The 26,036-nt window shown below is 38.7% G+C and overlaps 1 protein-coding gene and 1 pseudogene across 8 annotated transcripts in view; both read left to right on the top strand.

Moving 5' to 3' along the window:
- Positions 1–26,036, top strand: part of ZNF385D (zinc finger protein 385D) — a 1,082,242-nt gene that overhangs the window by 978,802 nt on the left and 77,404 nt on the right. Inside the window, exon 6 of one of the 7 annotated variants that reach the window (XM_089332300.1) lies at positions 21,597–22,213. The exons of the other annotated variants lie outside the window; for them this stretch is intronic. Within the exon in view, the coding sequence (XP_089188426.1) occupies positions 21,597–21,664 (68 nt within the window). The 3' untranslated portion in view covers positions 21,665–22,213. Of the gene's footprint in view, positions 1–21,596; positions 22,214–26,036 lie in introns of those variants that run through there. 7 annotated transcript variants of the gene reach the window in all.
- On the top strand, positions 3,420–8,647 carry LOC149127189 (hepatocyte nuclear factor 4-gamma pseudogene; annotated as a pseudogene). The gene has a single exon (XR_016233322.1). The product of XR_016233322.1 is annotated as a hepatocyte nuclear factor 4-gamma pseudogene (transcript).

The raw sequence follows: 26,036 nt of genomic DNA, 5'->3' as shown, positions 1-26,036 counted from the left end.
CATACCTCCATTCCTCAACTTAACTACTAGAAAATGAAGGGTTGTAGTCACAAAGGCTTTGTCCTTTTATAAGTTGAATGAGAACAGATTTTTGATTGTGTGGTTATACTAGCCAGTCTTTCATCATTACAGTGAAATACTCAACAAGTTAGACTAACTTTATAAAGAAAAAAGTTTTATTTTGGCTCAAGATTCTGGAGGTTCACAGACCAAGGTCAGGCAGGTCCCATGGATTCAGCCTTTGGTGATGGGATTCTTGCTTGCAGAGTCCCAGGGTAATATACCCAGCATCATATGGTAAGAGACAGGGAGCACATGTGTGTGTTTCTATCTGTGTGTATGTTTCTTATAAAGCACCACGAAGAGGCAATCATGGGGACTCTGACCTAATGACCTAATCCAATCTAATAATTTCCCAAAGACCCCATATCTAAATATCATAATTGTTTCTACTCTCTTAAACCATTAACTTAAGACTTCAGGGACTAAATTATTGTGTTTAGAGGGATAAATATTCAAACTGTAGCAATTGTGGAAAGGAACCTATATAAAATAAACATGTTAGAACTTAAAAGGGAGATGGTACTAAAATGGAGGCACACTTTCAGGCTGGAGCTAGAAAAAAATTCCAGAAAAGCAGAAGACATAGTAAATCCTCTAAAGTTACACACATGTGCTAAAACCAAAGAAAGTGGTGGGAACTAAGGAAGGACTGTGCTTTCTTATCCAGGGAAACTTGTACCCAGGGGTAAAAAAAAGAACAAAACAAAGCAAAATAACAGCAACAACAAACTCATATAGGATGGGAGACTAAGGATTCCAGCCCAATCATTGTATGTTTTCAGATGGATTCTACCTTTAAACTAAGCTTCCACAAAATGATGAAAACTATCTTTAAAGCCTAATAAAATGCCATCTATTTCATAGACCCACATCCCCTTTACATTGCAATAGAACCAGAGGCTCTCAGGTTGACAGATTTGAGTTTTCTAAAAACTATGACTTGTCCTTTTTATTACTGTCTTCTCTCCCCCATATTTTTAGGAGTACAACTCTCAAGACAAAGTATTTCTCTGAACTAGTTTTCTAGAACAGTTAACTGCTTGGCAGGAGGCAAGGACAAGACTCTAAAATCAAATGTCATGTTTTTATAATAATATAAAATTGTAACCCTCTGTTCAGTGAGCAATGATGTTTTGAGGTTTTAATGACATTTTACTGTTTTTATCAAATCATTTTAATGAAAGTAATTGAATTGTATAAAAAATATCAAATTAATTGCTTTCAAAACATTAAACATGAAAATGAAAACATGAATGGGTAGAAGAGAACCCTTAGAGAGGATTGGAGCACAACAGTGAAAAGGGTAAGAAGCCATGAGGACTTAAATAAGAAAACTGATTTGAGGGTTTTCTTGGAAATACAGGTATTGGAATACTCACAACAAAGTTCGCATTGTAGGCAGACTTGAAAAAACATTTGAGGCTAAGCCTCTGCCTGCAGCACCGGAATCCCATATGGGCACTGGTTCAAGCTCCTCTTCTGATCCAGCTCTCTACTGTGGCCTGGGAAAGCAGTAGAAGAGAAGCCAGGAGCCAGGAGCTTCCTCTGGGTCTCCCACATGGGTTCAGGGGCCCAAGGACCGTCTTTTGCTGCTTTCCCAGGCACATTAGCAGGGAGCTGGAAGGGTAATGGAGCAGTGCTCATATGTGTTGCCAGTGCTGGAGGCAGAGGCTTAGCCTACTAGATCGCAGCACCAGCTCCAATAATGGAGTCTTAATTGCACTGTTGGGAGTAACAGTTATGAATGAGCGATCGGTGAAGTCAGCTTCTATTCACTAATTTTGTGATTTTTTTTATTTAAATTTTTATTTTTTTCTCACTGGTTGTCAGTCTGAACTGTCGAAAGCTGAGCAGAAGGCGGTGTTCAGTCAGCAACCACTGACTGCTCCTAGAAAATCTAATTCATCATCTCTAGACAAGAGTATACTCCTAACATTAAGCATAATTGTAGTTCCTGTGATACAGTGAGAACTAGGAGGCTGGTGAATTTACACAAAGAAAAATTCATAGGCAAAAGTAATATTTTAAAAAATATGTTGAACACTCAAAATAGTTTCTCTACAAGGGTGACTGCTGTTAGTTACTGAATATTTTTAGAACAAGGATTTCCAAAGACAGATGTCTTTGGAAATAATTCGTCCAACCCAGCAAGATTTTTTAAAAGCAAATTTTTATTCATAAAAATAATGATTAGCATACAAAGCAGCTCCTGTTTTTTGTATGTTTGTTTTGTATCATGCAGTTTTACTGAATTGGTTTCCCAGTTCTAACAGCTTTTTGGTGGAGTGCTTAGGATTTCCCATGCACAACATCATGTCATCTGCAAACATGGATAATTTGACTTCCTCTTTTCCAATTTTGATGCCCTTTGTTTCTTGCTCCTCCCTAACTGCTCCTTGTGAAACTTCCAGTACTATATTGAATAAGTGTGGTGAAAGTGGACATCCTTGACTTTTTCTATATCTGAAGGGAAATGCTTTCAGCTTTTCCCCATTCAGTATGATAATTTTGAGGAATATTCCTTCTATACCTAATTTGTGAAGGGTTTTTATTATGAAGGGGTATTGAATCTTATCAAATGCTTTCTCTGCATTTATTGAGATGAGCATATGGTTTTTGTTCTTTACTCTATTAGTGTGATATGATGTTTATTGATTTGTGGATGTTAAATGACCCTTGCATTTCTGGGATAAATCCCACTTGATCATGATGTATGATCTTTTTGATGTGCTTTTGGTTTCAGTTTGCTAGTATCTTATTGAGAATCTTTGCATCTGTGTTCATTAAGGATGTAGGTCTGTAGTCTTTGTGTCATGTCTTTCTTTGGTTTTGGTATCAAAGTAATGATGGCCTCATAAAAAGAGTTGGCAGAACCCCATCCTATTCAATATTTTCAAATAGTTTGAAGAATATTGGGAGTTACTTCCTCTTTGAATGTTTTGCAGAATTCAGTAGCAAAGCCATCAGGTTGTGGAGTTTTCCTTGCTGGAAGACTTTTGATTACTGCTTCCATCTCATTGCTTGGTATGGTCTGTTTAGGTTGTCTAAATCTTGATTTAATCTTAATAGGTTATATGAATCCAGGAACTTATCCCTTTGTTCCAGGTTTTCCAGTTTATTAGCATAGAGTTCTTCATAGTGTTTCTTAGGGTCTTTTTTATTTCAGTGGTGTTGGTTGTAATGTCTGGTTTTTAATCTTATTTATGTAATTTTTTTCTCTTTTTTCTTTGTTAGTCTGACTAGAAGTTTATATATTTTACTTTTCAAAAAAACCAACTTTTTGCTTGTTGATCTTTTGTATTTTTTTTTAGTTTTAATTGCCTTTATTTCTGCTCTGATCCTTATTATTTCTCACCTCCTGTTTATTTGGGTTTTCTTTTGTTCTTGTTTTTCTGTCTTCAAGATATGTCACTAGATCTTTAATTTGAGACATTTCTTTTTTTAATGTAAGCACTTAATGCTATAAACTTTCCTCTTAATACTGCTTTTGCTGTATCCCACAGGTTTTGATATGTTGTATTTTCATTTTTATTCAAGAAAGTTTTTGATTTCCTTTTTAATTTCTTCAATGACCCATTGATCATTAGTAAAATGTTATTTAATTTCCAAGTATTTATGGGTGTTCTGTCATTCTTGTTGCTTATTTCTGGTTTCATTACTTTATGGGCCTAGAAGATAGGTGGTATGATTTAAGTCTTAAATTTGCTGAGACTTTATTTGTGGTATAAGATGTGGTCTATCCTAGAGAGAGAGCACTTGCCATTTCTAATGGACTTGCCATGACTGTCAATCAGGAATTATATTAGCCTAATGAGTATATGGATTTACCTGATTCACCTAACTGGTAAAGTCTGAGAGCATTTCTCCCTCTTTCTGTACATAATTCTCTTTTTCAGGCCTCAGTGAATTGCAAATATATGTGTTTCATTAACCTAAATTCCGAGTAAAAGTACTTTTCACTCTTGTGACTCAGTCTTTTTTTTTTTTTTTTTTTTGCTTGAAGATTGTAATCTAGGGAGGTTGTACCTATCAAATTCAAAACTGCCAAGATGTGCAGGGTTGGTTGGGGACCTGGTGCTGGGCAATGCGTTGGCTGACTGGGACAGCACTGCTCCACAGTGGCTCCGTGCAGATAGTGCTGCGCCAGAGACCACAAGTATGAATACCACAGTCGATGGCATCAACTGTTTCTGTGCTAAATCTGGAGACAGAGCATCAGGAAAACACTACAGGGCATCAAACTGTGAGGGTGCAAGGGCTGCTTCAGACGCCGCCTACGCGAGGCATGTTAATTCCTACAGGTTCAGTGGGCAATGCGCTGTTGATGAGGACAAAAGGAATCACTGTAGATCTGTCGATTAAGAAAATGTTTTAGAGCAGGAATGAAAAAAGAAACTGTGCAAAACGAACGCGATAGAATAAGCACCAGTAGAAGTCCACTGGGCAGCAGCAACATTCCCTCCATTAACACCCTGGAACAAGCTGAAGTTCCCTCTCACCAGATCTCAGTCTCAAGCCCAGAGGCAAGCACTGACATAGAAAATCGCGAGTATTGGTGATGTCCCTGAGTCTATGAAGCAGCGACTCTCAGTTCTGTGGGAGGGCTTCTGTGAGTTACCACTGGATGATCTGGTGGCGCTGTTGAGAACTCACGCAGGGGAACGCTTACTGCTTGGAGCTACAAAGAGATCCATGATGTATAAATATATTTTTGCATTTGGTAAACAACTACATAATTCACCGTAATAGCTGCGAAGTTAGGATCAGCCCTGTGGCCAGGCGGGTCCTAGATGAGCTAGTTCCGCCATTTCAAGAAATCCAGATTGATGACAACGAGTATGCTTGTTTGGTGGCAATTGTGTTTTCTGACCCAGATGCGAAAGGGCTGAGTGACCAAGTAAGCATTAAGAACAGGTCTTTCTAAGTGCTCATCAGCTTGGAGGACTATACCAACCATTGGCAGTAAGACTCTCCAGGGCGGTTTGGAGAACAGCTGCTGTGGCCATGCTGCAGAGCATCACCTGGCAAATCATTGAGCAAATTCAGTTTGGGAAACTTTTTGCAATGGTTAAAATCGACAGTGGCCTTCAGGAAGTGTTCCTGGGTGCGACTCCAGAAACACCACAAGGTTCTGGATAAGAACAGTACAAAATAGCTGCAAACCAAGCATCCGTCATCTCACATCAGTCTCTCTCCAAACAAAAGCAGTTGTGAGAACATGTTTACTTCTGCACGGCACTGCATAAATGTGACAAATTGGTCTTGAAATATCTCAGGATGGTACTCTTGGCAAACTCTTAGCTGAAACTTTTTCATGGTGCTGTTGCAAGATGGTATCGTTTTCTTGTTTATATACTAATTTTGTTTGCTGTGCCTACCGTGTAAAACGATACATGCAACCGGTGTATATTTTGAGTTTGAATTTGTTTATATCGTGTGTTTTTTCCAACTGCCCCTACACTGTGCCTGGACCAGTTAAATCTGTATACTACTCTCATTTGTTTTCATAATATTAATTTAAATCTGTAAATAATTGCTTTATTGTGATGTGATGCAGAACTAAGTGCTTTTTTTAAAACTGAGACTAGCAAATGTAAAATGAACCAGGTTTTTTTGTTTTTTTGTTTTTTTTTTTAGTAAACTGTAGGCTTACAGATTAGAAAAGTAAAGCAGTTGCTGTAGATTAGAGTGTATTTCTTTGAAGAAGAATAATTATGTGCAACCTGTGGCCAAGAAGCAGCTCTTTGGTCCACAGTTGCATGCCTTTCTCAAGAATGACAGGTTAATCCTTGAAATCTGACTGTATTGAATGTGTGCATTAAGATAGAGTACATTCATTTTGTTAGTTAGAATACAGGCTAACCTGTAACAAAGTATCCTCTAAAACAGTGGTCCCACTGAGATAAATGTTCATTTATTTCTCCTGAAACAGTCTAGAAGCAGTCATCCACTGAGCAGCAAGCAGCATATGACCAGAACTACCTCTTAGGGGGCCCATTTAGTTGTTGGGTAGAAAGCCCGTGCAAGCGAAGGCTGTACAACTCTGGGAGAAAGCATGTGGGGAGACCAGTGAGCCATCTTCCACGGGTGTGCCTTGTATAGGCCTCACAAAAACCCCATTAAAGCAGTATTATTATCTCTCTTTTATAAATAAAGAACCTTTAGTTTGGAGGCTTATGGTTTGTAACCAAAGTTCATGAACCTAAAAAGTAAGAAAACCACATTGAAAACCCAGGTCTCATTGACTTTAATGAAGATAGATTTTTGGTATGCAATGAAAAATGTGAGCATTTTACTCACACTGTGATTTTTAAATATACACACTTGAGTGACTGGATGAATGCTATCTTCATGTTATCTGGAATATATCTTTAAAATTAAGTGATGAATATAAAATTGTTGTAGTGTGAATATGAAACTACTTTTCCACTAAGAAGAATCTTCCCCCCAAAACATTAAAGAAAATGAAAGATACACCAGATATATTTTGATGAAAATTAAAACAAAATCAAATAACTGACTTAGAAGACTTTCAAAAATTCAACAACCCAGGATATGTAGAATATCTGATTCTGGACAGAACACAACTCACCGGTGCCCTAAATTCCTTGATATCATCCCAAATGGGAATTTAAGTGATTAGTAACAAGCAACCTCAGTTAGAGGTGATTCCTCTCTCTCACTTTGTTTACAAAAGCAGAGAACATAATTATTAATGATGTAGCAAAAAATATCTCAAGACATAAGAGATTGAATTACATCATTTTTAGGGACCTTCAAAATTTCTAATATTATGATTTCATAACTCTCATTTGCCATACACAGAAAAAGATACGTTCATGTTAACTGACTTATTGACTGTTAAAGTGAAACTGAACTCAAAATGGAAAAATGATTCCTTGAAAGCTGTCATTGATTTAATATAATCAATAGTGTTCTTTCAAGAGCTGACATTCTTGTGAAACTATAAACTATACAAGTGAGAGAATGGGAGGAATTTTAACTGTTAATTTTTGAAAATTTACTCTAATGTCTGTCTCATGAATATCTGTGATTTTTTTTAATAAATATAAGTATCTCTGTAGTTTTTGTGTACTTTTTTGGGTTCTTCTCTCAGCAGATATAAAATACACTATTTTAGTCCATTTGGGCTGCAATAACAATTTCATAAGCTGTGCATCTTATAAACCAAAGAAATATATTTTTCATAGTTGTCCATGTTGTAAAGTGCAAGATCAAGGCATGGCAAATTCGGTGTCTGGTTCACAGATGGGACCTGCTAGCTAGGTCCTTGCATGTGGAAAGGGCAGGGGAGCTCTCTGGGTCTTCTTTTATATGGGCACTAATCCCATTCACGGGACCTTTGTCCTCATGATATTCCAAAGATCCCACCTCCAGATGCCATCACATTGGCTATTAAGTTTCAGTATAGGAATTTTGAACAACACAAACATTCAGACCATAGCAAACACCTTTAAAATATAAAACATAACATTTACTTTTAGTGAATTTTCTAATTTATTTCTAAACAACTATGTTTTAGAAATTATGATCAATTATTTTGCTTTAATACCTGTGGTCAAGGAATTTGTAATATAATATATTTATATACTGAACTGCCAAAAATGCAAGACAAAGAGGAGCTGATGTTTTCAGCATATTTTCATATATTGTTAAGAAAGTTATTGCTGGGGCCAGCACCATGGCGCAGTAGGTTAATCCTCCACCGTGGCGCTGGCATCCCATATGGGCACCCGGTTCTAGTCCTGGCTGCCCCTCCTCCAATCCAGTTCTCTGCTATGGCCTGGAAAAGCAGCAGAGGATGACCCAAGTGCGTGGACCCCTGCACCCATGTGGGAGATTGGGAAGAAGCACCTGGATCCGGGCTTCAGCCGTAGCAGCTATTTGAGGGGTGAACCAACAGAAGGAAGACCTTTCTCTCTGTCTCTCCCTCTCACTGTCTGTAACTCTACCTCTCAAATAAATGAATAAAATCTTTTTTTAAAAAAAGTTATTGCTTTTGGCCAGCACTGTGGCTCACTTGGTTAATCCTTGGCCTGAAGTGCTGGCACCCCGGGTTCTAGTCCTCTTGCTCCTCTTCTAGTCCAGCTCTCTGCTGTGGCCTGGGATTGCAGTGGAGGATGGCCCAGTGCTTGGGTCCTTGCACCTGCATGGGAGACCAGGAGGAAGCACCTGGCTCCTGGCTTCAGATCGGTGCAGCACCGGCCATAGTGGCCATTTGGGGAGTGAACCAACAGAAGGAAGACTTTTCTCTCTCTCTCTCACTGTCTATAACTCTCTCTCTTTGTCTCTCTCTCTCACTGTCTGACTCTGCCTGTCAAACAAATAAAAATAAAAATAAGTTATTGCTTTTATAGAACACAAAAATTTTTCATGTAATAGAAATAAATGTTATTGTGAAATAATTCATTCTATAAATGTAAAATTACTTTTATAAATTTCATTATTGAAAATCACAAAATTATTAGATTATTAAATGTTAAATTATAATGAGATTAAAATGTTTCTGAACTATGATGCCATGGTGTTTGAACTTTCTAAATAAAAACAGGAAAAAGAAAAACGTGCCAAGATTGAGTGAAATACGTTTTTATTTATTGTTGAGAAGATCTCTGAAAGCAAAGGAACATTTATTTGCTCTGAATTAATAATTGCCTTCCAGTGTTCACTGGAATTCACATTATTTGTTCAGGGGCTTATAGTGATAAACAGTCTTTTCCAATGATAAGAAAGGTGCCTGATGTGAAATGATGGTAGTGACAGAAAACAAACACGTTGGGAAACAAAACTCCATTGGTGTAAGCCAGTCAATGGCAAGATCACAGAGAGAGGCTCTTTCCATTCCCGTGCATTGCTCCTGAACCAGCTGTTTAAATCAGGCACTGTGCTGGGTGCACACCTCTGTGTTTTGTTTTCCTTCCAATTTAGGTCGAAGTCAAAACATTACAGTGGTGAACTGGTGATACAGGTGATGGAGGAAGATTGTAACAGAAAACCATCCTCAGTGTCATTTAGGAAACAAAGAATTTTCAGTAGAGGACAAGTGTGAATTAGCTTTTGTTTCTGTTTTCAAAAAAAAAAAAAAATGGAAAGAGCTGGTTTTCTTGATTTAGTCTTCAAACAAGTACCCCGAAAACGGAAAATTCTAACCGAATACAAGCTGATCTTGACTTCAGGAAGCCAGGTATCTTATATTTGTATTAGATATCTGTATATGTGATGTAATACAGTTTGTATTACATATACACAAATATTAAACATACATATTTCTTTATCTGAGATCATACCTTTAATGCCTGTCCATGAGGTATCCTCATTGTTCATTTTCTTTAAAGAAAGAAACAAATGCTTCTGTGGCTTAGGAATCTGTAGCTCTGTTGAGGTGTAAGAGGCAATATAAAATCATTTGAAAGGGACCCATTTCCATGAGTTCTTGTAGATCTGGAGCAGTGGTGTACAAATAGCCTCATTCCACGATGGAAATTGTACTGGCTCCTGGGGTCTTTCTTTCCTGACCCATTCTTTCAAACAAAGTCTCCGTGGGACAGTTAATTCCCTGATAAAGGATCCCACTGCATGCTTCCAGAGGCAGCAGTTGAAGCACCATTGTGAGACCATTTATGCCTAAAGTGCTTTTCCTTTTCCTAGCACTAGCTTCGAATTGTTCAAAGAAAGATTTTTATCAAGTGTCCTCTTCTCAAGATGTGTGATAAGTGCCAGCAGAATGTGCTGGGAGCAGCAGGTCTTTAGAGAGACTGAAAGAGAAGGGGAGTTCAAAAGGAGAGGGGCCAGACTTGTAGCTTAATGAGTTAAGCCTCTGCCTGCAATGCTGGCATCCCATATGTTTGCAGGGTTCCAGTCCAGGCTGCTCCACTTCTCATCCAGCTCCCTGCTAATGTGCCTGGAAAAGAAGCAGAAGATGGCCCAAATGCTTAGGCTCCTGCACCCACCTAAGAGACTAGGATGAAGCTCCTGGCTTCAGCCTTCCCTGCTCAGCCACTGTGATCATTTGAGGAGTGAACCAGCAGACAGAAGATCTCCCTGTCTGTCTCTCTGTCTCACTCTCCCCTCCCCCCATTACTCTGCCCTTCAAAAAAATAAAATAAAATAAGTCTTTTTTTTTTTTTCAAACTAACACTTCAGTTGAATATGTGCATCTTTGTACCTGAATTAGGGATGAGAAACTATATTCGAGGTGACATGGAAATGACAGCAAATATTCTATCCTGCTCTTTTTTGTATATGGATGAGGAAATCCAGATGAATGGTATTATGCTGGCTCTATTCCTCTGATAAGTTTTGACCCAGATACATTACATAAAACCATTTCTTGAGTCTCAAAAGAATTTCAGAATTAATTCTGCAGTTCATCAAGAACATGTTGTCTGACTCATTATAATGGATGGATGTCTCTAACCTTCCTGACTGATCCCTCATGAGCTTAGTCTGGATGTCAGCTGTATGGTGTGCGATAAGCAATGGCATGATTTTGTGTCATAATCAAAACACTTAACCCCCTACCCATGTGTATATGCGTATATATGCTGTAAGGGGAGAGATTTGTTTTCCTCTACACTCTAAGTCTATGAAATAAGCTGACAGTTGCCAGATTGACAGGAAAAAGATACATATAAATTATTACCTGAAAAGAAAAGTAACTCCCTGAAGCCCAGTGAGATCTACAAGCTCATGTACCTTCATAGGGCAGAAGAGTTGGGGGTCTGGGCAATTAGGGGAGAGTAAATGATTTGGGGAGAAGAGGTATGATCCTCAGAACATACAGTAGCCTGTGACAGAGTTTGTCTAGAAGTGGTGCTGACCTGCCTGCTCTCCTGTGGTAACCTTCCCTGGTTGGTGAAATATCAAAATGGTCAATGATGGTTGAGTTCCTTTTGGACAGTCTGTCCCTAGGCAGACACAGGGAGTCCAGAGAAGGCCTTTTCTTGTATTTGCTGTTCCCCTCTTGCCCTCAGATTGAAGTAATTAGCATAGCAAAGTGGCTTTTCCTTAACTCCTCTAGCGCTATGCCTGTTTGTTTGTGTACACTTGTGACTGCGTGTTTCTTTTTACCAGAAATGCAAGATTTACACAATAAACGATAAATTGAATACCTAACCAGTATCTATGATACACCAGCCATCTGGCTGACATTTAAAAATTAAATTAAAACTCCCAGTGGCTTTGTCTACAGATGCCGCAGTTCTGGAAACATCTGTGTCTGTGTGTGTCTTCATGGAGAATCTCCTACTCCACGTTTTTATGCCAGTTTTGGAAATTAAATAGATGTAAGCTTATAAAGTAAACTGATTCAATTGAAAAATAATGATTAATAACAAAAAAGCTAGAAATCGTAAATGTAACAAAAGGGTTCAGCAATGATCAAATATGATGGAATGTCAAATGAGCATCTGTAAAAACATGTGGACAATTGGAGAATTTTATCTCCAATGTGGAGAAGCGAAAGGATTGATATATAATAATAACAAGCATGAAATGTGAAACAAAACCTGTTCACAGCATGTTTCTTTTACTTAGGCGACATGAAGCTTCTAAATTAGCTAAAACAGATATTTGCGTTAAGAAGTACACTTGCATTTTTCTTTGGTGAATTCCAAACTCTGAAACATGGTGTCAGTACTGTTTTTTTAAAGATATATTTATTTATTTATTTATTTATTTATTTATTTATAATAAAGATACAAAGGGAGATATTCCATCTGCTGGTTCAGTCCCACATATTCCCAATATCTAGGGCTTGGCGAGGCTGAACTCAGGAGCCTGGAACTCCACCTGGGTCTCTTACCTGATGTCAGGGACTCAAACACTTGAACTGCCTCCCAAGTGTATTAGTAGGAAGCGAGGTCAGAATTGTGGAGTAGACAGGATTCAAACCAGACACATTATATGGTATGCAGGATTCTCAAGTGTTAGCTTAACCCACTGCAGCACAACACCATCCCCATTACTACTTTTTTTATAATCTAGCCTTTGACCATTATTTCTGCAAGTTTGCCACATTTTTCCTAGTTCCAACCAAACAAAATCACTTGAGGATTGAAAACAGTGTGTGTGTGTATATATATCCGTTTTCCTAGAGTGCTCTCTCATACATCACCCCATACCATAAATGAAATGATGTACTGAAGAATGCAAGTGTCATATGCTCATGTAGTTGTACGTGGGTGCACACAAATATATGCAAGTCCATGCACACTCATCGCTAGCTGATGCCTACTTCCAGGCCTCTGTGTAAACTCAGCCCTCCTACTCATTGAAATTATGTCTCTTCTTGTCAAATCAAGGAAAACTTTAAGCTCCATGATAGAGCATATTCCTTTAAGATTTACTTAATTATTTGAAAGGCAGAGTTACAGAGAGGCAGAGGCAGAGAGCAAGAGAGAGAGGTCTTCCATCCTCTCATTCACTCCCCAAATAGCTGCAATGGTCAGAGCTGGGCTGATCCGAAGCCAGGAGCCAGAAGCTTCTTCCAGGTCTCCTATACGGGTGCAGGAGCCCAAGCACTTGGCCATCTTCTACTGCTTTCCCAGGTCATAACAGAGAACTGGATCAGAAGAGGAGCAGCCAGGTCTCGAACCTGTGCACATGTGGGATATCAGCACTGCAGGTGGCGGCTTTACCCTCTGCACCACAGCGCTGGCTCCTCATGAATTCTTTAAACAATAAAACCTACAAACACTTAGTAAGAGTTTGAATGTATGTAGTCAATAAATTTCTCTTTGAACTCTATTACAATTAACTGCTTTGGAGCACAAATCAAAGGTGTTAACCAGTGTAATTCAGAATTTGAATGTGCAACCATTGGGCTAAGTATTTCCCAGAGAGGGTATACAATTAAGTTGCTATTTTAATTATAATAATCGCATTCAGATTCCTCATTAAATTGCTGTGCTACTTCAGTTTCTAATGAGTTAAGAGCATTTTTAAAGCTCTATTGAGTCATAGTGACTGTGTATTGAACCTTAAGTTGTGACAGAGGCATTGGCTAGATCTGAGGGCAGAGGACATAGTAACTCCTTAGGGTAGAATTGATGCCATTCTTCCCGGGCATCACTTTTGGTTTTGGGCAGCCTTTACAATATTTTACACTTATGCGATTGCTCAGATCAATAGCCCTCAGACTAACAGTTGGTGCCTAACCAGACTCCAAGGTGGAGTTTAGGATGTAAAATATGTATGAGTAACAAAACTGACCCATTGAACCTTTTTTATTTTTGCCCTAACTTCTATTTCCTTGCCAGTGGAATTGTGTAAAACTAAGGAAAAATAATGTTTCCCCCTGACATACTGCCTCTAAAGTAAAAGATGTTGTGGTAAAGAAAACTTCCTCATCTTTCACTGAAATATTTAGAAAACTGAGTCCGACTCATGAACTGCTAGCTATTTATTTGTCCTTTATCCATCCATTAATTCATGCATACTTATGAATCTGTAAGTATTTTTGCAAAATATAACCTACTGACTGCAGTAATGCAAACTAAGATGCAGAACATTCTACTTTCGAAGTGTCTTCAAACAAGATAACAGCACAAGAAAGAAAGGATTTGCTGAGGGAGAATAGTAAAGAAAGAAAGAAGAAATGAAATGAAATTCTTCATGAAAGAAGAATTGAAATGAACATTCATAAACCAGGAAGGACATATTATTAACCAGCATGTGTTAAACTTAATGTCAAGGATATGTAATGCTTAAAATAATGCCTTTGATGAAATGTTGCATTTAATCAATATTTAGTCAGTGCTCAATATTTGCTACTCATGTTAGTGAAGAAGGCAGTGGATAAAAAGCTGTGATAATGTGGCTTAGAAGTTTTATGCTAAAGGCTGTGATGGCTGTGCAAATACCTGACTCATGGCAGTAGACACATTCTTAAATTTCCAGATAAAGAAGCCAGGTTCTGAGTTAAGCTGGACTGAGATCAATGCATTTGTAAAAAGGCAGAGGTAGGATTTGAACAAACTTCTGATTCTGCCCAGGACCTTTGGTCTTACTGTCTCCTGTTAATTCAGCAAACATTAAATCCCTCCTAGTAGTACTTGTTAACATTAATCCCAATTTGGGTTGGTAGCAGGTATTAACATGTTTGTTAAATTAGTCATATTTCCTCTCACTCAGCAAATCCCACAAACACACCTTAGAGTATCACTATAAATACTTGTCTCTGTGTATCAGACCTTGGGCCCATTAAGAAATTCTAATTTGTATGTCTGCCAGCAATGTACACTCTTCCCATATTTATTGTGGTTTTCACTTATATGAAGCCAGTAGGGAGGATAAGGTCCAGGGCCACAGCTTTATATTGGTCTATATTTTTTTAATGAAAATAAAACATTTTTTATTACTTTACCAGATAGTAAAGCTTTTGTGTATTATTGGAAAGCAACATGTTTGATCTCTGTATAAAATTTATAGTAGTTTGGAATTTGTACATGAAACCATTTCAACCTTGATTTTTCTGTTTATATTTGATTTTTTAATTCTATGTAGACAAGGACAGAATTCTTTGGAAAACAAAACTCAAGACAAGTACAAAAGAAAAATAAACCTGACTTTATTGCAGTAAATTCTAATTTTTCTACATGACTGTACAAAATTGTCAAAGTTACAAGGCCATTTGCATTGGAATGGGGTAGAAAGAGAATAATTGTTATCTCCTAGGAATTGTCACTTTGGAAAAGAGTTTTAATTCTTTTAGGCAATAAAGGTGAGATTTAGTGCAACAATTTTGATAATTGAAAATCCAGTAACCTAGAAAGGATTGGATCATGGCCTATAAATGCAGGTTTCCTCCTATATTATTAAGACATTTTAGATCAGTATGCAATGGTATTTTAAAATAAGATAACGTAGTATAGAGTTTCAAGGTCATAACAACTTTTTTACAAAATTGTCAATTTCCTAATCAGGGAAATGAATATGGATGTTATATATGTAGTTCTTTTAAAAATTCAGCATGCTGTCATATAAAATATTGGATTTTATCTTCATACCGAAAAAAAGAGCAAAATAAAGCATGTAAAGAGTTCTTTCTACATTATTGACATTCCCATTTGAAAGAATTTTCTTTGTGGAAGATTATCTGAAATAGTATTAATATCATAGTTATTTTCTCTATTAATACTCTATTAATAGGAATATCATAAATCCATCATTTACCAAATGGTATAGAAAAATATACTGGTGATATTTTATCCATTTTCTAGTTACTTCCAGGTGATAGCATAGATAACAAGTTAAGTATATCTACTCATCATCCTGAAGGGATAAAAAAAATCTGTGATATAAAGTGCCTGACTGAAACAACACCAGGTAAAACCAGTTTCTTACTTCAATATAATCCAAGATTCTAACCAGATTATGTATTTTTGCTTTTGGAAAGCTGATCTAATAACTATGATTGCAACAATGATAGAATAAATGACTTGTCATGGCTGTTATATCCACCAACTACTTGTTTCCATTATTGTTCTCTGTATTCAAAAAGGTAAAGGTAACATTGCCCATCAAACTTAAAATTAATAAGTGAGAGCCAGGTAGTTTTACTGAGTTGTATCCTGTAGAAATCTAATTTTTTATACTGCAGAACTAATGAAATCTGAAATCAAGTGAGGCCTTTACTGATTTTTTTTTAAAGAACATGTACAAAATACATAAAGCACATCCACTCAATTTGTGTGCACTGTTTCAGCAGGTTGGTTCACTTTAGCTGTTAGGTTGTAAGAATATTTGTCTTTATTTAAAAACCTGAGAAAATCCTTGGTTTAAATTCATCAAAATCCTATCTAATGTAAGTTTTTGCATAATCAGGAGTTTCTGATTTTATCAGATGTCTTATTCTAGAAAGAAAAGTGAAACATTTATGATAATGTGGCACACTCCCTGGTTTGGTCAATGATCAAATTTGATTTTGAATACCCCGACCTGTACTCAGCTCAACATTAGTGCTATAAAAATCACATATATGATAAATAGAATAGCTTAAAATGTGTGTGTGTGTGTGTGTAGCTCTACCTTTAATGTGCAAATCAAAAATAACATTTTACATAGCTGGACTGGATACAAATGTATATGATGACAAAATGTAAATATCTACTGTTAAAAAAGGATGGAGGTTTGGCATAGGGGTTAAGGTACTTGTTGGGACAACCAAATTTCATAAAGTAGTACCTGGGTTCAAGTTACAACTAAATTCCCAATTGCAGCTTCTGCTAATGTGTACCCTGGAAGGCAATAAGTGATAAGTACTTTAGTCTCTGCTTCCCATGTGGGAAACCTGAACTGAGTTACTGGCTTCTGGCTTCACACTGACGCAGCCCTGGCTATTGCCAGCATTTGGGGCATGAACTAAAGGATGGGAGCTCTCTGTCTATCTCTGGATATCTGTCTGGCTATCTCTGTCTTTCTGGCTTTAAACTAAGTATTTTTTAAAAGTCAAACAGAAAAGTTATCCATTCATCCATTTGTCTTATAAGGTTTTGTTTTTTTTGTTTGTTTGTTTGTTTGTTTTGTCTTATAAGGTTTTGACAATTATTTTCCTCAATGGCCCATGTAGTAAATATTTTAGCCCCTATCTTAACTACTCAGTTCTGACCAAGCGGCATGAAAGCAGCCATTTTCTTTTTCTTTTCTTTTTTCTTTTTTTTTTTTTTTTTTGACAGGCAGAGTGGACAGTGAGAGAGAGAGACAGAGAGAAAGGTCTTCCTTTGCCGTTGGTTCACCCTCCAATGGCCACCGCGGCCGGCGCACCGCGCTGATCCGATGGCAGGAGCCAGGAGCCAGGTGCTTTTCCTGGTCTCCCATGGGGTGCAGGGCCCAAGCACCTGGGCCATCTTCCACTGCACTCCCGGGCCACAGCAGAGGGCTGGCCTGGAAGAGGGGCAACCGGGACAGAATCCGGCGCCCCGACCAGGACTAGAACCCGGTGTGCCGGCGCCGCTAGGCGGAGGATTAGCCTAGTGAGCCGCGGCGCCGGCCGAAAGCAGCCATTTTCATATGCAAATGGATGAATGAGACTGTGTTCCAATGAAACTTTATTTACTGAAACAGGCAGTGGGCCTGTTTTGGCCCTGGAGCCATAGTTTGCAAATCCCTAGTCTAAATCTTTCCTTTTATTCAGCCAGCTAATGTTTGTTCCAATTATTTTTTGTACTCAAAACAAACCATTCCAAACTTTGTGGTAAAAATTAAACACCAGCAATCAACTATTATTAGTTCCATAATTCTAGTGGTTGACTGAGTTAAGTGGGCAGCCCTTCCTCAGGCAGAGAGGGGAAAGCATTCTGTTATAGTCAGAAGGGCACTTGAGTGAGCCGTTTCAATGCCTTCCTCAGTCACCTCTCAGGATGTGGATACAGCCTGTTGAATGGATCCTGACCTGGGGCTGTTTGCTTGGGCACCTGCTAATGCCCTCTCTTTGGATGACCTGGGCTTTTCCACAATGTGGCATTTGGGTTACAAGAAGACATCCAAGCTGAACCTGTATATCCTTTTATGACATAGCTTCTGAAGTCACACTGTCCTCTCACTGTACTGTTGATACTGGCACAAGGGGACAGGGATAGATTCCACCCAATGATGGTAGAGTACCAAGTCTCACTGCAGGAACACCATGTGAGCTGGGAGCTGCTATTCCTACAGTTGACTTTAAACAATGGAATTTGTCACAGTGGTATTTTATTTATTTTACTTTTTTTGGATTGGAACAACAGCAACAGAAAAGGCAGATCGACAATATTTGGAGAACATGAGAGAAATTTGGACAATAGGAAGGATGTGTTGGTAGTAGTGACTAAGGCAAGTGGGAGCTAAAACAAGGTGTGTATAATGTCTGAAGCACCTGACCCATGCATCTGAAAGAAAAGGATTTTAGGAAATTATATATAAAGCTGAGTAGAGAACCTTAAGTGGTCAGAAGAAGGCTGTGAGTCCAAAATGCAACAGGGAAGTAAGTCTGAAGTGGTGCTCACAACCAGAGAGTGGGACACGCTTGACACCGAGCCCACGTTCTGACCCGGTGAGGGGCAGGGCGCTCACAGTGCCCTGGCGGCCTGGGACCCATTGCACATTCAGGACACCGTGTAACACAGCGTGGGGCAGGGCGTTTCTACCTGGAAGAGCACTTGGCATCACCTAGTAAAGCTGAACTCTGACAGGTGTCACCAAAGCAAAAACCTCATTCACAGGACTGGATCAGCTGGTTGGTTTGATATCAAGAATCCAAGAATACATGGAAATACCACTCTGGGAAGTTAAAGAATGAGGAAAGTCTTTGAAAACACCATCCCCTAACTTCTCTCATTTTTGCACTCAATAAGCCATTCTCTGCACTGAAGGCCCCAGAAGAGCTCTTCAGAGAATGCACCTTGTTTTGAGAGCCCTGAGATGTCTGTTGTGGCATTCTAGCCTTCTCTGTCTGAAGACCAAGTGCGCCTCGTTTTTGCTCCACTGATTTACTAGCCTCAGGAAAGTTAATAATATGATCATAGAAATTCTAACTGAGTGGGATGTCTCGAGTTTCCTCGCCAGCCTTTCTTTGGGATTCTCTGGGCCGTGCGGATTATTGGTTTTGCTGCATTTCAGCTGGTTTTGGGGCAGGGCCTGTTGGAATCCATCTTAGCATTGTGTGTGTGCGTATATGTGTACCTGTGCATGCTTGTGTGTACCTAGTCTTCAACTGCAAGAAAAAAAATTGCCTTTTTAAATCATTTTAACAGATTTCAGTCCATTAAAAGCAAAAAGACAGCATTAAGTGGCATTCTTCAGCTTTTAACTGGTAAACTTTTGTCAGCTTATTAATAGACACTTATTGCAAATGTACTTGCTACATGCTAGGGCTTTCGGCTGATTCTAGCAGCAACAGAGGTGTCCTCTGGGACTAGAAATCCAATTCTAAGTTCTACCTTCAGGTAATGCTTTTGGACCACTTTGGAGAGATTCAGCTGAAACTTTCTTTCCAAAAAACTGAAACTGGCTGGATTTATTCATGCTCTAAAAACCCTGGTCTAAGGAGATGGCCAAGACTGAAGTAGCAAACTTCCAAGTGGGCTCGAATCTACTCTCCTTGCAGTCTCCTAAATGGTATTTCTGTCCTGTTTCTACAGGGCCATGACATTGGGTGGACAGAAGTCTGAGGACCAGGGTAATTGGAGAGATACATTTGAATAGAGAGTTAAAGGCACTTGAACAGATAGAGAGTTTTGCCTTCGTGGTAATACAGTAGAAGTATCTATTCTAGATATGCAGATGGCTGTGGCGCCAGGAAAGCTAAGAGGATATTCGGTCCCTATGAAACTGATGTGTTTTTTTTTTCTTCCTAGTAACGGCAGTCATGTTTCTCTTGTTGTCTTCACTGTCAGGAATATTAAAATAAATATGTGAATGATTGTAATCCTCTTTGAGTTTAATAGAAAGGAAGAAGAAGTAGAACAAGCTCAAGAAGGTTAAGACATATACAGTTTTATCCCTCTTCATAAATTAAAGAGAAATCCACAGGAGACCATTCAACCTGGAAAGACTGTAATGATATAAATATGTAAGCTCCATGGTAAAGTCTATCCTCCCAAACCCTCCAAATGTATTTTGGTTGCACATCCAATTGCAATGGCAACAGTAGCTTACAATCTGTGGCATTTACTGCGAGTCAGGCACTTTGATTTTTACACGGATTGATTCATTTAATTCTCATAGCAGCTCATTAAAGGTTTTGATCTTGCTCTTATTTTGTGAGCTGAAGACCTTAAGGGACAGAGAGTTAAAGCAGTTCCCCACATAGCTCTTAATGATTTAGCTGTAGCTAGGATTTGAATCCAACAAATCTGTTTCCATAGGACAGATCCTGAATACTAAGCATTATGATCCAGCTTTTTGTGTTATAGTTTAAGTAAAGATATTCAATTCTCTTAATCAGTTTTCTCTCTTCTAGTATGATGTTAATGTCATATTGTGTGTGATATTGTATGTGTTGTGTGTGAATGTGTGCATGCACATATTTTTGTGTCATCACACTTGGAAACATTAGTAAATGTACAGGGTTGACAATGAAAAAGATGATAGTATTATTAGATCTATTATCACTGTGTTAGATGAGATTTGGAACTTGCAGTGGAGACAAGTGCTCAACAAATATCTGTTATTCTTCTCCACTTCCAAGTTCTTTTTGCATTTATGTTGAATTCATATAATTAATTCAAGCAAATCTGTGAGTAAAAACAGCAGATTGAAAAACAGGATAAAAAAAAACAAAAATATTATGTAGGACCAGAGTAGCAAACGAAGGGCCATGACATTTTGTCAAATGTGAAAGAATTAAATAAATTCTGGGAGCGAGCTTTTGGCCTAGTGGTTAGAATACCTATATACTCAGATTTGATACCAGGCTCTGGCTGTTGACTCCAGCTTCCTGCACATAAAGCCCCTAGGAGGCAGCTGAGATGACTTGAGTAGCAGGATTCTTGCTATCTATGTGGGGTTTTACCTCGCCTATTCTTGGCCTGCACAGGCAGTAAACCAACAAACAGCATCAGTTTCTCTCTCTCTTCTTCTCTCTCAAATAACTGATTTTTAATAAATACCAAAGACATTTGTCCTAGAGAGGTTTGAAGGTAAGGTGTGTGTTAGCCTCAAGTATCTGATGTGTCACTGTACAGAGAAATAAAAAGCTTTGTTCTGTGTGACATGAGAGTATACAACAGGGCCAGTGGGTGGAGAACACCGCTAAATTTAAGAATCATTATAACAGAACTTACTATTGATACCACTTTTCACGCACTCTGTCACACTTGGAAGTAATTTATTAGTTTTGTCTCTTACTGCCACCTTTAGTAGAACAGAAGTTCCTTAAAATCAGGAATATGGCTGTCTCGTTCATGGAAATTTTCTTAATGCTTTGCATTAGCCCCAGATTATAACAAAAATCATAACACAGTGGCCAGACACCATATGTGAATGAATGAGTGAAAGAATAAAAGAATTTTCTTTCAAATAGAGCATTCCAGATATTCTCCCTGGCTTTGGGAGAATTTTACCGCAGACAGTGTAATGGGGTAATAGGAATACTCTAGAGCAGGTTCCAGCTGTAGACTGTGGTTGTACTAGATGTCATCTAATATTATCTATCCCCGTGCCCAGATACTCTGACTTGTATTTCTTTTTTAAAGGTTTGTTTATTTATTTGAAAGGCAGAGTTACAGAGAGAGAGGGAGAAACAGAGAGATGTTCCATTCACTGGTTCATTCCCCAAATGACTGCAATGGACAGACGAAGCTGGGCTGCTCTGGAGCCAGGAGCCAGGAGCCTCTTCTGGGTCTCCAAATGGGTGGCAGGGCCCAAGTCGTGCTGACTTCCCAGGCACGTTAGCAGAGAACTGGACTGGACATGAGCAGCCAGCATTGCAAGACAGAGGCTTTACCCACTACACCACAGCACTGGCCTCTGACTTGTATTTCTTTACATTTGTACTTTCCTAATATTAAAGCCTTTTACTTTTTACTCTGCAGCACATAGGAAATCCAGTCAAGATGTTTATTGCTACAAAATCACCAAGAAGTACTGGAGGCATGTTTGAAGCCCTTTCTGTTACATGTGAGGGCATTTATCATCTTGTGGGAACGTGTCATCATGTTCACAGAAATGGACAGCGTGCACTTTGTAATCAGGACAGGAGGCTGTGGCATGACTGATGTGAGCCTTTATCGAATATCATCATCAAATATGAGTCCATGAAATGTGTGCGTTTGAAAGGCTTGTACTTGTATTTATGACACTTGGCTCCATTTCCTCATATGCAGTTATAAATTAATGTGTGCAGTGACACCTCATTTCAAGTTGGGTGCTCATCTGTATGCGTGGCCAAATCTTGATCATCAGTCAGATTAGCCTCATTATTCACTGAACATCCCTTCCACTCAACTGGTCATTGGCTGGATTTGTGAGTCTCTAGATAAATTCTTTCAATCTCAGCTAAGTCAGTTTCTGGAGAGGGACAGCCTTTAAATTGGGAGCTGTGAAAATCAGCAGCTAGCCACTCAATGCCTAACAGAAGAGACCGTGTCAGGTGGGTGTTTTTAGATAAGTCGCTGTCATCAAGGAGCTTTGAGTCTTGCTCAGGAGATGAAATCAAAATGTAAGAAATATGAGGTCTCTAAAGGGACAAGCAGAAAGAGCAGTATGGACATGGGCAGGGGCGGGGGTGGAGGCAAGATGAGAGGTTGTTTTAGGTAAAGAAGTTAAGATTTGGAATCAGACTCTGGGTTTCTAATCTCTGCTATACCATTTAATTTTCCTCATTTGTCAAATAATAAGTGGTACTGAGCATAATCAATAATGTGATCAAATCATGGCACTTAATGTCTGGCACATAATAGGTAAACATGGTAGGAAGTTATTGTAACTAGCGTGATCATTATCATTGTACATTGTAATCTTGAGATGGAAGTATGTTAACTTAATTTCTCTGTGATCTTCACAAATGGAGAAATGAGCTATGAGAGAGGGAAGAGGGTTAAAAAGATGCCATCTGTACAAATAAAGCCCATGGAGAACTGGAGATGATGTTGTAACCAAAAGGAGTGCCAGGGCATATTCTGCGACTTCTCATATACAACAGAGGTCATTACTCAGTGATGTCACATACTCATCTGCCACTCATCTGCCACATCATCTGTCCTAAACTTCAGCTGGAAGTTTAGGACAATTTAAGTTCTGGTCTCATCCACCTCAGTATTTGGTAGAATTTGCCTTTCATGATAACACTGGCGTCTCTTTACTGTCCACATTATGGCCCATCTCTAACGTTAGCAAATGTGTATGCATTGTGGATCAGGACGAGCATTATTCTAGAAGTTCCTCTGAACTAGTTGATCATGGCAACACCATGGCTCAACATCATGTCCATGCACTCTAAGCCTTGGCTAATGGTCCAAGCAAATAAATCAAGCTAAACATTGGGCATAGAGAGTTTTTCCTGATTACTATAGCTCTAAAGCCTAGACAGAATACCAACAGCAACTGTTAGAAGACCCCTAAAAGGGAGGGAATGAGACTGACCAGGGGCTTCAAGACTTGAGAGCTAACCCAGGGGCAAATTCCCTATTCATTTTTTTTCATGTTTGTTTTGCTTTTGTTTGCTGCTTTTGTTTTGTTTGCCGCCTACATATGGGAGTCTGAATCTTAGAGAATCCCATCAATTGGAACAGCCAATGGGTCTGTACAAAACAGCCCCAAAATAAGTCTGTTCTTTCCACTCTTCTTCTAGACTGGAAAAGGGCAGCCCTGTGGTGTGGCATGGTTTTGAGTATAGCCACCCTGCCCCAGGCAAACATCACAAAGAACCCAGGTTTCTCCCCCAACCAATACATAAACACTCACTTCAGAAACTGGAGGGAAGAGTCCTGCTGATTTCTTCTGCTCAGCCCTAGCACAAGCCAAGGCAGTGTCCTCTCTAATGACACTGGGAGAACTGTGGGTCCCAGCATTGTTGAGCAGCCAAACCCTGTGAAAACTCAGGGAATCCTTTAAATATCCTTCCAAACACAAATTGGCTTGATGTTAACCTTCGTCAGCAGAGGGCACTGGAGAGACACTGCAAGAGGAAGGGGTCTTTTTCCTCTGTCAGTAATGGTCACAGGTCAGGCTCTGCAGTGTGGACCCTAGGTTCTTCAGTGCCTGGTGGTGAGAAGCATGCACAGGCTAGGAGCTTCTCCCAGCACAGCCCAAGTCAGCTCTTCTGAGATGCTTCCCCCTGATTAGCTTCCCCTGGATGCTAGAGACAGATTTCCAGCAAGTAGCACCCGGGAAGTCAGAGCAACCTGTACCATTCGGTGAACTGTGGTCACACTGTCTCCAACAAAAGCTGGAACTCAGCCTTGGGAGGACTGAGCTCCTCCATGGATGCGTGCGCATCTGCCATTCGTGTATTCCTTAGAGATCTCTATCCTTACCCCCCAGTTGTCATTTAGGTAATCCTCAGCTACAGTTAATATTAAACTTCCCATGTTCAAACTACTGTGTAGATTTTCTCTCTTGATTGGTGTCTGACTGATAAAGAATGGCACCAAAAGCATGATTCATTAATGAAGAAAATGATAAATTAGACTTCATCAAAATCAAAAGCTTTTGCTTGTGAAAGGCAAGCTTCAGCCAAGGAGCAGATATTTTTAATTCACATACCTGACAAAGGTGCTGCATCCAGAATGTATAAAAGACACACTAAAATCAACAGCAAGAAACCCCAAAATTCAATTAAAAATAGGCAAGAGGCTTGAACAGACATTTCAAGAAAGAATGCTGTGCTGATAAATAACGCTTTTATATTCACCAACATTAGCTATTAGGACATGAAAATTAAGGTTATAATAAGATACCACTGCACCTTTATTAAAATGATTAAAATAAAATAAATAATAGATACTAACAGTAGGGAGTACTGATGAAGTTGCAGAGCAATGAGACTTTTACATCTTGCTAATGGGAATGCAGATTGGTAGCGCTATTGAAAAAACAACAGTTTGGCAATTGCTTATAAAGGCTAACTTCTACTTTTCATTGGACCCAGCAGTCTTAATCCTGAGTAAATTTGCCCAAGAGAAATGAAAACATATGGTCACACTAAAACCTGGATACAAATGTTTACATTGGATCTGTTAATTCCAGTGTCTTCCACTGGGTGAACTGATTGATAGATTGTGATACACTAGTACAATGGAAAGCTACTCAGCCTTTAAGAGAAATAAACTTTAGATGTGTGTAACAATGAGGCTGATCTCAAGGGCATTATGGTGAATGAACAATCACCAGGAGATCCATCGTTTGTTATTCCGTTTATGTGGCATTCTCCAAATGACATTAATGAAGTAGGTTCCAGAGTTTAGGTTTAGAGCAAACAGTGACTATAATAGGAACATGAAGAAGTGTCTATAGATTGATGTTAATGGTCTCATCTTAATCATAGTGATCATTATCACCAAGAATCTATACATGTGATAAAATTTCACACAAATGTGTATGAAAAATAATTGCATGTTAAAAGTGGTAAAATAAGACCTATAGTTTAGTTAATGCTAGTATCCAATGTAAATCTCTTTCCATAATTTTGCTATGTTCATATGTTATCATAGCAGGGATCTGGACTAAGACCATATGGGAGTTCCTTAGGATTTTCATTAATTTTGTGGGGCATACAATTGTTTTAAAGCAAAATATTAAGGAATCAAACAAATGCAATAATAACAACAAGAACAGAGGTCAAGTCCCAATAAGCTGAATGATGCCATGGTAGAAAGATAGGACTGATCCTTGGGATTATTATTTCCTAAAGATTATTTAAAGCCATACCTTTGAGTTAGTTGTCCTAATTTAAGGCCTAGGAATTGACATTTTAAAAAATTTCACAAGTAATTCTACTGATTACAGACACTAGTAAAACACAAATTTAAAAGAATTTTTGAGCAAAAGTTAGTTAGCTTTGCCTCAGAGGCAATAGTTTGCTAGGTTTCTTAGCTTGTGGTATTTGGAAATACTGCTTAACTTGGCCTGCAGTTTAATGATCCTGGGCAAGAATGACTTAGAGCAGAGCTGGCAAATGTTTTTTGTAAGGGGCTGCATGGAAACATGTTAGCCTTTGCAGTCCTTATGGTCTCTGTCACAATGACACAATTCTACCTTTGTCATGCAAAAACAGTCATAGAGAATACGTAAGTTAATGAGTGTGTCTGTGTGCAAATAAAACTTAATATACAAAAAAGACCGTGGGCCATTTTATTAACCCTTGATTTAGAGAATTGAGTGGACTGCACACTTAGTAGAAGTCAATTAAGTGATGGTCCTAGCCCTTGAGGTTTTGTAATTCTACTCAGAGCTAATAAACAAATGAGGCAAGCCAACAAAACTAATTTCTCTACTGAGTCACTCTTGTCAAACTATGCTTATGCTTAGTTCAT

Source organism: Oryctolagus cuniculus, chromosome 4, assembly GCF_051225735.1.
Source record: "Oryctolagus cuniculus isolate XC-2025 breed Fujian yellow rabbit chromosome 4, ASM5122573v1, whole genome shotgun sequence".
NCBI lineage: Eukaryota > Metazoa > Chordata > Mammalia > Lagomorpha > Leporidae > Oryctolagus > Oryctolagus cuniculus.
This window is presented reverse-complemented; position numbering and strand designations above follow the sequence as displayed.